The sequence below is a fragment of the Gigantopelta aegis genome, chromosome 9 (genome assembly GCF_016097555.1).
Source record: "Gigantopelta aegis isolate Gae_Host chromosome 9, Gae_host_genome, whole genome shotgun sequence".
NCBI lineage: Eukaryota > Metazoa > Mollusca > Gastropoda > Neomphalida > Peltospiridae > Gigantopelta > Gigantopelta aegis.
Window position 1 is genome coordinate 75,698,421 of NC_054707.1, and position 15,759 is coordinate 75,714,179.

Here is a 15,759-nt window from a genome sequence, read left to right on the forward strand (position 1 = left end):
GTGGAGAAGTTAAACAGACACTAATTAATCTAGGATTGGAAATGTGGAAAAGTTAAACACAGACACTAATTAATCTAGGATTGATAACGTGGAGAAGTTAAATACAGACACTAATTAATAGAAGTTAAACAGACACTAATTAATCTAGGATTGGAAACGTGGAGAAGTTAAACAGACACTAATAGAAGTTAAACAGACACTAATTAATCTAGGATTAAAAACGTGGAGAAGTTAAACAGACACTAATTAATCTAGGATTGGAAATGTGGAAAAGTTAAACACAGACACTAATTAATCTAGGATTGATAACGTGGAGAAGTTAAATACAGACACTAATTAATAGAAGTTAAACAGACTAATTAATCTAGGATTGGAAACGTGGAGAAGTTAAACAGACACTAATCTAGGATTGATAACGTGGAGAAGTTAAATACAGACACTAATTAGTCTAGGATTGGAAACGTGGAGAAGTTAAACAGACACTAATTAATAGAAGTTAAACAGACACTAATTAATCTAGAATTGGAAACGTGGAGAAGGTAAACAGACACTAATTAATCTAGGATTGATAACGTGGAGAAGTTAAATACAGACACTAATTAGTCTAGGATTGGAAATGTGGAGAAGTTAAACAGACACTAATTAATAGAAGTTAAACAGACACTAATTAATCTAGGATTGGAAACGTGGAGAAGGTAAACAGACACTAATTAATAGAAGTTAAACAGACACTAATTAATCTAGGATTGGAAATGTGGGAGAAGTTAAACACAGACACTAATTAATCTAGGATTGGAAACGTGGAGAAGTTAAACACAGACACTAATTAATCTAGCATTGGAAACGTGGGAGAAGTTAAACACAGACACTAATTAATCTAGGATTGGAAATGTGGGAGAAGTTAACTCCAGAAGAAATTTGATTTAAAAAACAAAATGGGTGAACTGAATATTTGTTGGTAAATTTTGCAATGTTTCTATGATCATTGAGAAAGTTTCTAAATCATACCCTGTGTCACAATCATAATATTTCAAATACTCAATTACTTTTGATAATAAAATTTAAGCGAAACAATTGAATATTTCCATTAAAACATGTTGGTTTTAGGTAATTGATAAATAATGTGTTATTGTTGTATAGAAATGAAAGTAATAATTAGTAGTGTGTGGTATTATTGAAATGAATCCATCTGAGAACTGAACAGTGCTAGAGTGACAGTTGCAAACAACACGACATGTTGATGTACAGTATCACACCAATGTAAAAACAGCAAGTCAGTGTCAGACTATGTTGACGTACAGTATCACACCAATGTAAAAACGGCAAGTCAGTGTCGGACTATGTTGATGTACAGTATCACACCAATGTAAAAACGGCAAGTCAGTGTCGGACTATGTTGACATCTGTTGTGTGATTTTGTTTCTTAAATCAGACTAGGTCTAAAATATTATGGTAACTTTGACTTGTCACCACTGCTAACAAGTTTGTGACTTGGGAACCATATTTTGATGGAAAAAGCACTATTTTGCCAGCTAGATTAGTGTTAGTAAACAGAGTTGTTACAGGTGATGGAAGTCTAGAAAGCTAATTTTCTAGGCTTGGAATGTTGATGTGAGTCATAATTTACGGAAAGTGTTGAAAATGAAAATATTTGTGTAATACATAACTTAGTCTGTTGACACATGTACATTTTATTTAATATTTACTTGAGCAAAGCAAACACTAAGGAAGAGGTACAATGTCCAGAAATGGCACCCATTATTTAAAGGATTTTCATGATACTTTGAATTTTGGGAAATGAAGTACACATCCCCATGACCCCCCCCCCCCCCCCCCCCCCATCCATCTGTATCACACCTTATTGGTGTAATCCAGCTGACTTGCTCATATTGTTTATATTATTAATTTAACTAACCAGATAGACGTGTATAAGAAATATGGCTTTATTTCTTTTTTGTAGGTCTTTGGACTGTTATGGTTGAAAATGACATTTCCTATAAGAGCATCATTGCTCTGCTTGCATTCCTGATTGAGAGTGGAGGAAAGGTAGTAAACACTGCACCTTTTTTACTTTTTAACAACATATTTATATTGTTATTAAGATAAATACTAATATTAATTTACAGTTGTATGACATACAGCTGTTACTTTCTGTTTAAAATAATGCATTTAAATTTATTTTATTTTAAATAAGCGTTGTAAAGTGCTTACTTACGGTTTTTGTTTTGAAAGATAAAAATATGTCATTCAATATGAGATGAAATTTTAAAATGAAAACACTTATCAATATTCTACATATACGTATGATTTAAAAAAAAAAGTTATAGATTAATAATTTTATAAATTTCAGAGAACATTTTGATTATGACAGCTACTAATTACTGAAAATTTGATTTTAGAATTGAGTAACCATCTCTGAAACTTGTGTAGCAAATGGTGATGTGGTATTGAACAATATGTTCCCTGCAGACTGTTAAAACGGACCGAGGCCCTTACAAAAACATTTTGTCCCTAGGGTTGGAATTGCCTTATCTATACCTCACAACGGTGATTGAATCTTTTTCTTGCCCATTTAATTACAGAAAACATTAATTTTGTAAGCTATGTACGGTTTGTTTATTGTTGAATGATTCGTAAACATTTTACCTACAAACAATGAAACTCATTTAATCATACGCCAAAAAATATAGTCCAACTTATGCAACGACATAAAAATGCAACAACTTAACAATAAATATAATTTGAAAATATTAATTTGTTAAATATTTTTAAAACAATGATACAACGTGAAATGGCAAACAGAATTTTGAAAACCATGAGTTATGACGTCAATCGTCGTAAAACGAGTTATGATTTCTACATACGCCCTAGGGTCAGACAGATTTTTCTAGCACTGTGCAAAAGCTGGATAACCCTGTTCAGTGGGCAAGAATAAACTATCTTAAGGCCCTAAATTGAATGACAGGAACTAGAATATTCTGTATAAATAATAATGATTAATAATAACAAAATACATAAACTATTTAAACCCAAGAAGAGAAAATGATTTGCTATAAAATATAGCTTCTTGTTTTTAGTTCTTGTCCAGTAATTGCCAGCTGTCAGTAAGGTTTAATCAGCCTGATTTATTCAACTACCTGTTTGTATTTAATATTAATTTTCAAATTATTATATTTAGCTTTGGATTCAGAGGCATATTAGGATATATATTAACATTGCATTTTTCAATGTTTCTATATCTGATGTAATTTAAATTGTTTTGTTTTCAGATTACATCAATTGCTGCACAAAGAGAAGCCGCAGTTTTATCAGCATCCCTCTATTTTAGATTTGTTGCAGTTCCTGGTTTGTTATGTTTATAGTTGTTTTCACTGTTACATATATGGTTACTTAATAAGTTTTAAAAAAAAGTGCTGAATTGTCATTATACCAAGAAACACAAAAAAGCTCTCACAAAAACACAACAGGTTAGGTCAAAGCTGGTGTGTATAATCAGTGTTCTCGCTGCTCCATTTAAGCGGGCGCCCCGCCCCGCTATTCCATTTTGCCGCCCTCCTTTATTTTTGAGCGCCCTCCTTTATTTTTATGCACCCCTCTTTATTTTCCAGCACCTATCTCTGCTATTTCCAAATGCACTTTTTTCCACACAAAAAACAACGAGCAGTCTGCACACTGGACATCAAAGGAAACAAGCCGCGTTGTGTACGAAAAAGCAATTGACGAAACATTTACGACAGTTACCGTAACATAATTTAACAGTATTTTTAACAGCCTCTATTTTGTCCAATATCTGTATCCATTTGTATGTTAGATAGAAAATAAAAGTTATATTTTATGTAAGCAATGAAAACAGTTTACTTTTTACGGATACGGCAGTCTCCGATTGAAAAAAAAAACCCCTCTTATTTGGTGCCAAATTTGTCACGTGATCAGAACGGTCTTTTGTTTCCACTATCGTTTGATATTTTTTCCTCAGTTGCAGATATAACTGGTTGAAACTGATGATTTTTACTTTCTGTTATTCTGTTTATTCAGCAGTTCTTTATAAAATATTGTAAACTTTTCATTTTGAGGTGATATGAACGCTTATAAAACCAACGGAAGTGGTAGTGTTTATCATTAAAATCATTTATCTTGAGTGCCAAATAATATATACACCGTCTTTACAAAAACGAAACTACTTTTTATCATCTGCCGATAGTACTTGATCACAGCGATCGATTCATTCGATGAAGATGGAAATAACAAAAATGTATCTGACATTAGGAGATCACTTTACAAACATCTTTATTGTTTTTCGTATATCTTGAAATCTTTATTAAAAATAATATTAAAACTTTGATCGGTCCAGCAAAACCGGAATTGTCCGTGAATGTCAGACCGATATCATCTTCGGTTCAATTAAAAGACGAGTCTTTTTATAAACCCATTTGCACTTTTTTGTAGACAAAATAAGGAGTATGTCTTTTCTCAAAGTCTACCAACACATAACAATATGGTAACCAAACTACTCCCCCCCCCTTTTTTTTTTTTTTTTTGAAGGGTGTGGTGCCGAGCAGCCGCCCTCCTTTAATTTTCACCCAGCGAGAACACTGATAATAATTACTAGGTAACTGAACTGGCTACATTAGCTTGTGTGTATAATAATTACTAGGTAACTGATCTGGCTACATTAGCTTGTGTGTATAATAATTACTAGGTAACTGAACTGGCTACATTAGCTTGTGTGTATAATACCATAGAAAACTCTCAGATATAAATACTAAATAACACCATTTTTTAAATGTGCAATGTCGCCAAACATTTTTCAGAATAAACTATGTAAATTTTTTTATCTAGATTTGATTCATTGCAAGAAATAAACAATTTATTATATAATTTGTAGAAATAAAATTTAATAAATTAAAAACTAAAACTAATGTGTATTAACATGCATTAAAACCGACATTATTTCAATTCTTAATAAATTAAAAAATAAGTAGATCGCATAATTATTATAATATTTAATTCTTATTGTTTTGTTATATAGATTTTGTTTTTACCAGGAAGCAGTGCATTCCGAATCTACAATCCTGAATTATTCCTGAAAGCGGTGGATCTGTTGAAGATGTGGACCAAACTTGGTAATGATTGTCACTGAATTTCTATTAAGCAGAATGTAACTTTCTAGTAGAGAACTTATCTGAGGAGCCATGACTTATAAGATTGATCATTCTTAGTAGACCTGTCGGTTTTTTTCACCATCTCAACAGGTCTAATAATAATTGATGCATCAAAGGACATGGTATGTGCTGTCCTGTATGGGAAAATGCACAGAAAATCCCTTGATCAGGGGTTCTAGAATATGGTGGTTTGAGACCCAAAGCCAGTGATTTGTTTACTCAGGCCACCAAATAATTACTTTGTGCAAGCCCAATAGTAAGTAATAAAATTAACTTGAGAATAAAATAAATTAAAAGATTTTGATCATAGCCAAGATTTAGGAAAACAAGAGAAACCGATCTAGAAGTCACTTCTTTTGATTTGCTTTTGTATATATCATTCTACTAAATAATATTTAGCTACCAGTAATCTGTGACCTATCCATGACATTAATATACCTATCAACAGTTACAATTGGACAAGTGAATTTTGAATCGTGGCCAATGAATTTTCAAATCTCATGGCAAGTGAATTTTAAACAAATTCTAGAACCCCTGCTTGATACTGTTCGGTAGGAATAGCCTGTGTGTTGGTTTTCACAGTATGGGATTAGTACTGGGTTTCTTTTCTGTCTCTCATTTTTATTTGACAATAAATCTGTCATTATTCCATAATTTAACACCACAAAAACAGTAATTTTTTATTGACTAATTCTTTTGACATTTCTTTTTTACCAAAATTCATGTGTAACTAGTTATAAGCAAGTTTAAAATTAGAGTTAAATGTGTACTGATTAATCAGCTGATGATGTTTATGCATTCTTAGGAAGCAGTAAGCGAAAACGCAGCTTGTCTCCGGTTCCCAGCAGCCAAGGTCACAAACACAAAGGAAGAAAGAAAAGCAAGAGTAACCAGATGCAGACTGCCAATCCGGTAAACTTAAAAAAAAGAATAAGAAACCTTTACCTAGTATGAAGTTTAATGTACTGAGGCAAATAACCTTTTTATGGTTTAAGCTGAACACGAAATATTTGGTGGAGTTTGTTTAACCGGGATTGTAGGGTTATCACTGGAACAAATTTGGGTTTAGCCAAAATTGAGTTATGTAGAGTATTTCCTTGAACATTTCCAGTGCACCACGACTGGTATATCAAAGGCTGTGGTATGTGCTATCCTGTCTGTGGGATGGTGCATATAAAAGATCCCTTGCTGTTAATCGAAAAGAGTAACCCATGAAGTGGCGACAGCGGGTTTCCTCTCTCAATATTTGTGTGGTCTGATGCCATATAACCGTAAATAAAGTGTGTTGAGTGCGTCGTTAAATAAAACATTTCTTTAAAACCTTTCTCTGTATGCTTTATTCTGTAAACAGTTCCATCTAATATATATATTATTCACCATATTAAATTTCAGAACTACAATTTTACATTTGGTCTAAGCTATGTCGATACAATTTTCTTTCGTCAAGGATCTCGAGGTCAGTGAGTTTCCCCCTGAAGCAGAAGAGGAGGATGTGGAGCTGACGCCACAGGAAATGTCTCGGCTAAGAGTGCTGATGAAAAATCTCATGCAGGTAATATGATTGTGACAGCAAGCTATCCTTTATTTTGTACTATTGGTCGTATTATGGCATAGCATCCTTCCCGTGTGTAACCTTTTTATCAGTTCATATAGAATCATCAAACCTTGAATGTAAGTACATCTTGAGCTGTTGGTGTGCCACATACCATAACTAGGTCACTATGACCTACTTTTGACGAGCATATCATGTACCTCTTGTTTAAATTAACAATTGAAAAACCCAAATCTTTAATGGCCGAATTTACGAAGCCTGTTTTTCTTAAACACAGGTGTTTAAGCATCCTAAATGTCTGTAATGACACGCATGTAAGACATAAACAGGCTTTGTAAATTTGGCCCTAAGTGTTTACATCCCTCATTTACAAACACAGCCCATGCTTTCCATTATAATACAGTTTATTTGATGTTATATTTATCAAGGCTGTACAAAGCAGCTGTATAAAACCCCAAATGACCAAGTTTGCCAAATTTTTTAAGTATGTAGCGAATTGAAATATTCCATTATTGCTTAGAATTTATTTGGTGACAAAAAATAGATTAATTTGTCTTAATTATTTTTATCTATTTTTGCAGGATTTAGTTGTACTTTTAGAGAGATATTCTTTGAAGCAGTCGGAATCCACCGCTCGGTATTTAGTCCAGATATTTGCTGAGCTTACAAAACATGATGCAGAGGTCTTAGGCAATGTATTTGATCAGTGGTAAGTATTTGATAAGTTAATTAGTTACTAAATGTGTGTAATTAATCTTACATTTCATTTGATGTAACACACTTGCGAGTTACATTGAACTAAAAGTTAAAGTTTGTTTTGTTTAACGACATCATTACAGCACAGGTGCGGGACATAGTACAGTGCTTGTTTGATGTGCGGTCAGTTTAGGATCGATCCTCGTCGGTGGCCCCATTGGGCTATTTCTTGTTCCATCCAGTGCTCCACAACTGGTATAACAAAGGCCGTAATATATACTACCCTGTCTGTGGGATGGTGCATATAAAAGATCCCTTGCTGCTAATCGAAAAGAGTATGTCAGGTAATCGGTAATTCTGACATATAGTCCTAGAGAGGAAACCTGCTACATGTTTCAATCATCGGCTATTGGATGTCAGACATTGGTAATTCTGCCATATAGTCACAGAGAGGAAACCTGCTACATGTTTCAATCATCGGCTATTGGATGTCAGACATTGGTAATTCTGCCATATAGTCACAGAGAGGAAACCTGCTACATGTTTCAATCATCGGCTATTGGATGTCAGACATTGGTAATTCTGCCATATAGTCCTAGAGAGGAAACCTGCTACATGTTTCCATTAGTAGCAAGGAATCTTTTATAAGCACCATCCCATAGACAGGGCAGCACATACCACATCCTTTGATATATCAGTCGCGGTGCACTGGCCGGAACAAGAAATAGCCCGATGGGTCGACCGACAGAGATCGATTCTAGATCAGCCGCACATCAAGCGAGCACTTTACTACTGGGCTCCCACCCCTTAAAAGGTGCCATGTCTCTTACAACAGTGTGTATTTTTTCTGACTAAATTTAGTGGGGGTTTTTAAATTGTAGCTTTTTCACATCTAATTATGTGAAGTTTATGATTCAGTGTAAAGTTTATGTTCCAGCATGTAATCACCAACAAGTGATTTATTCAGGCGTTCTGCGGGTCCAAACATAGGCCCCTTCCCAAAAGAAAGTGGCACTGAAAGTTCCTAATTTCTTGTTAAACATTCCTAATATATATATTTCATTATGCCTGTACTAATAAATTAATTTAATATAACAGTGGTGTACTGCATCATTCAGTGACCTGAAAATATATCCCAGGTATGATTTACTTATGCTAATTTCACCAATCCCATCAGACATGGGAACTTGCTAATCTTGTGTAAATCCCTGTGTACATATTGGTTTAGTACTCCACAACCTAAAATGTTCATGTCTATCATACTGCAACAATATATAGAGGCTTTGGTACTCATCAAACTTAAATACGAAGAAACAGCACAAAGGGAGATAATTTACCATGAACTTTTACAAAACAGTAAATACGATTTCTATATTTTCACTGTAGGTAAACAGGCATCGAAATAAGCATTGTGTCTGGTAACCCAGTTACAGGTTACCACAAAATATAGCCTGGTAACCTATAGGTTACCACAACTATATGAAAGTTAGAATTGAATTCCTGTTATCGGTACGACTAACAAAATCTGGAAGTAAATTTATCCAGTGGGCGCTGCCTAAACGCCGATTGCCGAAATTGCTTTGCAATTGCACAAGTGCGCACGAATATCGGTGCAATTTCGTACGAGAAAACGAAACACAGAAGTAACTTCATCTACCGGTAGTGGACGCTGCTTAAATGCGGAATGACTATAATTGCATCGGTGCAATTCCTTACAAGAAAATGAAACGCGGAAGTCCGGAATGCACTGCCTGGTTTACATTCGGAAACGAAACTACCGTTCGTTGAAACTTTTGTCGAGAACGAAACACTGTTCTCGACTTTTCTTACATGTGGTAACCTCCCAGTAACCTGAACGACCGTTGTCAACTTATTTCGATGCCTGGGTGAAATACAGTGAAAATATGACTTTACTGGATATCACTTTTATGGGTTCTGTAGGTCTATATATTTCAGTGCTATGTATATAATAAAAATGTATATAATTTATGTTTTAAACTATTTATGTCTTATGTGTGAAATAATATCATAGTGTGTATTAAGTAACATCAATGTATGGCCATGAAGTCAAAGATCACCCAAGCGTGACAGGATCAGACTACTGGGGATAATAAATGTATATTAAATAATAATAATAATACACTCATGTCACATGAGTCTGCGGTGCACAAGTCTGCACATGTTAATTATGTTACATTGCATCTTGAAACAAGTATTAGGGTATGTTTGTAAACAAACAAACAACGTTAATTTAATTCATAAAACAATTGTTAAAACATCACATTTTGATTGTTAATATATATGTATAAAAATGATAGATAACAATTTGATTGAAAAAACCTGAATTAATGCATTAAAATACTTATACTTTTGCCAGCCGCGATCAACATGTTTTTGTATCACCTGTCAACATGTGTGTCACCGCTGTAATGATCAGCCATGTATATCAACTTACACAAGTTTACATAGAAGCTTCAGTACATACCTTATTGTAATTTATGAATCCATGTTTTATTTTATCTATTAATATAAACATCCAAGCATACTTTGAATTTCCCTCCAAATGACACAACACAACCGTTATGGTTGCCCAGACTATAAATCTTACAACATGGCCTATTTTTAGCTATAGTCTGTTTCATAATTATCAGTGATTGTCCTATATCTTTAACGAACACTATTTGTGCTCATTTACACAGTTAATTACAGACAACTTTTGTTGAATAATTATAATAAATTTTGACATTGGCTTGTTTTATATTGTCATTTTTTGTTATCCAAACTAAGGAGCATGGAACACCCATTTATATTTATCTTATTTGCTTAATCTAAATTAACCTGAAACAAACTATAATAGGAAGTGTTTGTTGTCTAGAACTTACAAAAGGTCGGATCCATTACTTGTTTGTGGTTCTTGTGAACAGTTGCTACAGACGTGGTTGTTTTAATGTTTCCTGAGCAGACTTATGTACCATTATGTAGGTTAGTAAATACAGGGGTGGGGGGGGGGGGGGGGGTGTCACTAAAAAAGCGCTCATTACTCAAATTTAAAAAAAAGAAAAAAGTTTAACTTTCAGTAGTAACATGTTTATTGTTCCATTGTACTGTGGCGGTGAAACGAAATATTTTTAAAGAAAGATTATAACTTTAAAATATAACACAAATGCTTAGGTGTGCAGACTTAGGTGCCACCAGTGTAATAATAACAATAACAGATATTGACGTGGGGCAAAAAAATGAGGAGAGTGATTAATTGCTTCCCTAACAAAGATTATTGGGAGCCATTTAAAGTATTACCATATTGATGCCATATACGGTAAAGTACAGTTGTAACAAATATGCTTAGAATGAACAACTGCATAGAACGAACTGATCGTGAAGTCCCGTTTTATCTCCCTATACATTAAAAACCAACTGATGCAAATGTGTACCACGAACTACTGCTATAACAAACTAACTATGATGGTCCCTTCCAGTCTGTTATAAGAGTACTTTAGTGTAAATTGACATGCTATGTGGGGCTACAATGACTCTGCTTCAGCTAGCATCAGTACAGGGAAGTGAAGGGGAACAGGACTGATGGCTCAAATTCAAATTTGGAAAACATAAATACTTAAGTTATGGTCTTGATGGGTTTTGATTTGCCAAACATCTTAATAATTCATATGGACGCATTTCTAAAAAGTATTTACAGAAAGTATTATCAGCATTCTGGTGCAGCTAAATGATTACACTGTATTGAACTTATTAATACAGCAACTAGAGTGTGTGTGTGGTGTGTCTTTGTCTGTGTATATGTGTGTGTGTGTGTGTGTGTGTGTATGTCTGTTTTGTGTGTGTGTGTGTATTTCAGTGTGTGTCTGTGTGTATTTCAGTGGATTTGTGTGTGTGTGTGTGTTTGTGTGTGCCTGCATTCAGCTATTCATCTATGTGGAATTGTGCTCATTGTTTTTAATCTAATCTGTGAACCTCTGTATATGAATACTCTTAAAATAAACATTAGAAATGTTCATAATTATTCTTTTACACATCTGTTATAATCTGTTGTGGTTTGTTTCAGGCCTCCGACTGAGCGCATGTCTCTGCCTTGTTTGGCTTTCAAGGTTTGTTTTACTTCCATTTAGTATTAATAATTTAATGTTAGACATTCTTTCAGGCCTCCAACCGAGCGCATGTCTCTGCCTTGTTTGGCTTTCAAGGTTTGTTTTACTTCCATTTAGTATTAATAATTTAATGTTAGACATTTCCAAATGTTAATACTGTAAACCATGGGAAAATGTATGCATATAAATTTTGCATTGTTTGCACCCAACCCCATGTCTCGAAATCTATATATATGCACACATTATTTTAATTGCAGATACCAAAGAAAAAAAACAACAATATTAATAAGGTTTATAGTAGCATGTCACTATATTTTTGGTAGAATTATTGTCATTGTAAAACTATTCATTAATTAATCATTACTGCTATAGCTTATAGGATGACAGACATGCTGTAGGTAAATCTTTTGTGAGCTTGTCTCTCCATTGTCACATTTTCTCCATTGTTCCAAACATTTAAAAAAACCTAAAATGTGTATCAATATTAGAATTTATCTCCCTTTTTTTTCATGTTAATATTTTATATGGCTTTGAAATAAACAGGTTAATAAAAAATTATGTTTAACTGATATATTGTTAGACAATTTGGTTTTAGCAGTACTGACAGACACAGTTTAACTCATTTTTTCTTATAATTTTTTCAGGGATTAAGTCTTCTGTGTATTCCACTGCATGGACATGTGGTTTCACTAACCACTGCTGTGAGTAAAAAAAAGAATTATTTATAACAATATTATATAATAACAAAGATCACATTGAGATATATGATTCTTTTTAATTAAAGGATTGCTTAAGCAAGGTATCACTCAGAAATCATGTATGTTTGTTTCTTCAGTTCTAAGACTAATTATGTATTATGCATTATGTATTACATAACCATTGGCTGCACCCATTATATAATATAGCCGTCACATTTAACCATTTTATTAATTAAATGTAATAGTATACTTGTTGATATTAAGCAATAATATGCATTATATATCATTGAATATACATACCAGTCCAAAAGCTTTGCACAAGCATTCTTTTAAAAGGAATAGATAAAAAAAAAAAGACCGGTACACATTTTGTGATTGTTTTTGTCTAGGCTTCACGAAGTAATATGGTGAGATCTAGTTATTATTTTCCTGAGGGCGGTGTCAGTGAAAGCATCAACTGTTCCATTATAAAGTTTCATGTTTACATCAGTTACTCAAAACTTTTCCTAGGTCAATGAAACTTGGTTTATTGTTACAACTTTGGCTGTTCATCACCAAAAACGTTTATGTTAGGCCAGCATTCAATTTACGTTGATTTCTTGTTTATTTCAGGTTTTCCATCAGGTGCTTCCTGCAGTCTTGATGCTGATTGGATCAAATAAAGCAATAGCTGCCCAAACAATACCAAGACCAGTGCTAACAGCCAGAGATAATGCGGTGGAGTTTGTCAAGTAAATATTTATTTAGGTCTATAGTTGAAACCACATTGTTAACAACTACAATCATTTATTCTCCTATCTTTAATTGCCGTTAGATTTTCTTCACATTTTGTCCAGACATAAATTGTGTAAAAACCATTTCAATGACATGGATTCCACATATTAGACTGAAAGCATGTCACCTATATCGACTTTGCTAAAATCTCCTAGGACAAAACACAATGCAATTTTTCACCATCTGCCATTTTGCTTTTTTTATAGAATACTCATCAAGATGGGTGGAAGCCTGGGAATAATGTGACATAATTAATCTGACGTCATGCTGATTGTGTAAAACCATAGCACATGTCATGAAGTACTATTACACAATAGCAATCTAAACACACACACACACACACCACACCCCCGAAGAGTATTCCATAGAAATGGCAGCCAGCAAACAATTACATGTGTTTTGTCGTATGAGATCTCAGTGAAATCATTGTTGGTGACATGATTATAATCTTACATGTGGAATCTGTCATTGTAATGGTTTGGGGTGGGGTTTAGCTGAGTGTTGAGTGCTCACTTGAGGTGCTTGTGTCACATGATCGAGCCACCTCGGTGGACCCATTCAACTGATTAGGGTGTTTTTTTCTCGTTCCAACCAGAGCACCACAAATGGACAACGGCAGTGGTATGTGCTTTCCTTTCTGTGGGAAAATGCATATTAAAAGATCCCTTGCTGCATTTGGAAAAATGTAGCTGGTTTTCCCTGATGACTACGAGCCAGAATAAGCACGCATTTGACATCTAACAGCCGATCATTAATTAATCAGTGTGCTCCAGTGATGTCGTTAAACAAAACAAACAAACTTTTTGTAATGTTTTTTATAATCTGTGTTTGGACAAAGTGTGGGTACAATCTAATGATAATTCAGTCCTTACCTTTTGAAAAACAAAGGTGAGTGAAAAATCGTACACCTCAAAACGCTTAGGCGAGTGAAAAACCACACTCGTCAAAATGCTACGGCGAGTGAAAATCAAGCATTTATTAATTTAGTAAATGGTACATGTAAATGTAGAGACATGTTGCAAAAATTAACTAATAAACCAATAATGTTTTTTTCTAATTTTATGTTGTTTGGTTCATTAGTGTAGTGTGATTTCTTTTCCCTTTCAGGAATGGAGTTATAGTTTATTAAAAAGTTTGAGGAGTAGTACTATAGAAATAAAATTATGACATGTATACACTGATGCAGACCATTTGACATTTAATTACAATATGTACTATTCAGATAATTTGATGCACACAATTATGTATATATATATACCTTTTCAGTGTTAGATGGTTTGATGAATGTGCAGCTAAACATATATAGGAATCAGTTTGTTTTGAATTTGATTATTATGTACAACGAACATGATTAGGATAGTTGGCATGGGAAAAAAACACTGGTTCCGAGGAGGTGGTTCATGAACTACGACCCAAGCATATCAGATGTGCACTACCGACTCATATTATTAAAACCTTTAAAAAATAACAACTCGTGAAACGTGGGCTACAATTACGCAATGAATCTCCCTCCCTCAACATTTTGTAATATGTCATTTAACCTACCGCTACAAGTTACGAACAGCTCTGATGGCATACGTCATTGATCTGGAACGGCCCCAGTGTTGTTAATAACAAAATACACAAACTCTGAAAAAATCTGTCATTGCAAAGGATTTTCTTCCAAACGTGGGATGCCATAATAAAGATAATTTAAAACCCCCATAATTTTAGACACCATCATCAATGTGTAATAAGTTGTCAAGTAGACCAGCGTGTGCGTGCAGGTCAGGTCAGGTCATGTCATAGGGCTTTACGTGCACATTCAGAACAAGCTGTTTAGCGCACGGCTGTCCTGTGCACAAGAGTCGGCCTTGGTCGGCTTCTCAGTCCAGGACAGGAAATGGGAAATGGGGGGGGGGGGGGTGGGGGGGGAGAGGAGGGACCGCCTGCACTGGCAGGTGCAAGGGAGCACCAGCAGCCCGACCGTGGTCTGTAACAGGCGGAAGCGTTCAGAAGTCCAAGAGTAAAAATATTCTGACCTCGATAGCTCTGATTGGTCAGTATGCCACAGACTACTGCGCATCAAATCATGTTCCAGTCACATGGTCTCGGGCTTTCTAACAAACGAAACAAAAATTAAATAGTCGGAAATGATCATTGATTACTGTTACTATAGTGTTTACATATATACATATCTAAATAACATATGCACATTAATTAACCTCTGGCTGAAATACAAATATTTAAATGAAGTTTTATTTGATTTTTTTAAAGATAAAAAAGAAAAATAATAGACGTAAAAAAAATACCTAGGCTTATTCCTACATACCTATTATCATTTCTTTTCCTTCTATTTATTATTCCGTCTAATTCTTTTTTTTTAAAGAAAGTATAAAATTACACGATTGCCATTTTCGGAACCTTACGTAAGCTTTGTAGGCTAACAATTATGAACTAATCGAGACAATTTTACCAACTTCGCTGATTTCCGTAACGAGTTCATTTGTGTAGGCTACAGAAGCCATTATTTAATTCAATCCCATTTCTCTTTTTGTCATAACTATATAACAGTATAAATGAGTTATCCTTATCAGACGTTATGATCTATTACCTTACAAAAGTGGACTCTTTCTAATTAATAATAAATTAAATAGGCAAAGAATTTTGATTGGATTGGTACATCTTCGAAAATGTCTATTAAACCTGTGTTTTCCGGTATGTATAGCAAAGATAAGTACCAGTCATATATTAAAATCTTGCATGAACACTACCGTTCTCGTAACATTTTTTTC

General features: G+C 34.1%; 1 protein-coding gene across 1 annotated transcript in view; it reads left to right on the top strand.

Moving 5' to 3' along the window:
* The window catches only part of LOC121381760 (condensin-2 complex subunit D3-like), a 73,863-nt gene that overhangs the window by 5,861 nt on the left and 52,243 nt on the right, over positions 1-15,759 (top strand). Inside the window, exons 3-11 of the mRNA XM_041511110.1 lie at positions 1,961-2,046; positions 3,270-3,345; positions 5,046-5,123; positions 5,968-6,074; positions 6,610-6,714; positions 7,296-7,423; positions 11,471-11,513; positions 12,158-12,214; positions 12,824-12,942. Coding sequence (XP_041367044.1) covers positions 1,961-2,046; positions 3,270-3,345; positions 5,046-5,123; positions 5,968-6,074; positions 6,610-6,714; positions 7,296-7,423; positions 11,471-11,513; positions 12,158-12,214; positions 12,824-12,942 — 799 coding nt within the window. The remainder of the gene's footprint in view (positions 1-1,960; positions 2,047-3,269; positions 3,346-5,045; positions 5,124-5,967; positions 6,075-6,609; positions 6,715-7,295; positions 7,424-11,470; positions 11,514-12,157; positions 12,215-12,823; positions 12,943-15,759) is intronic.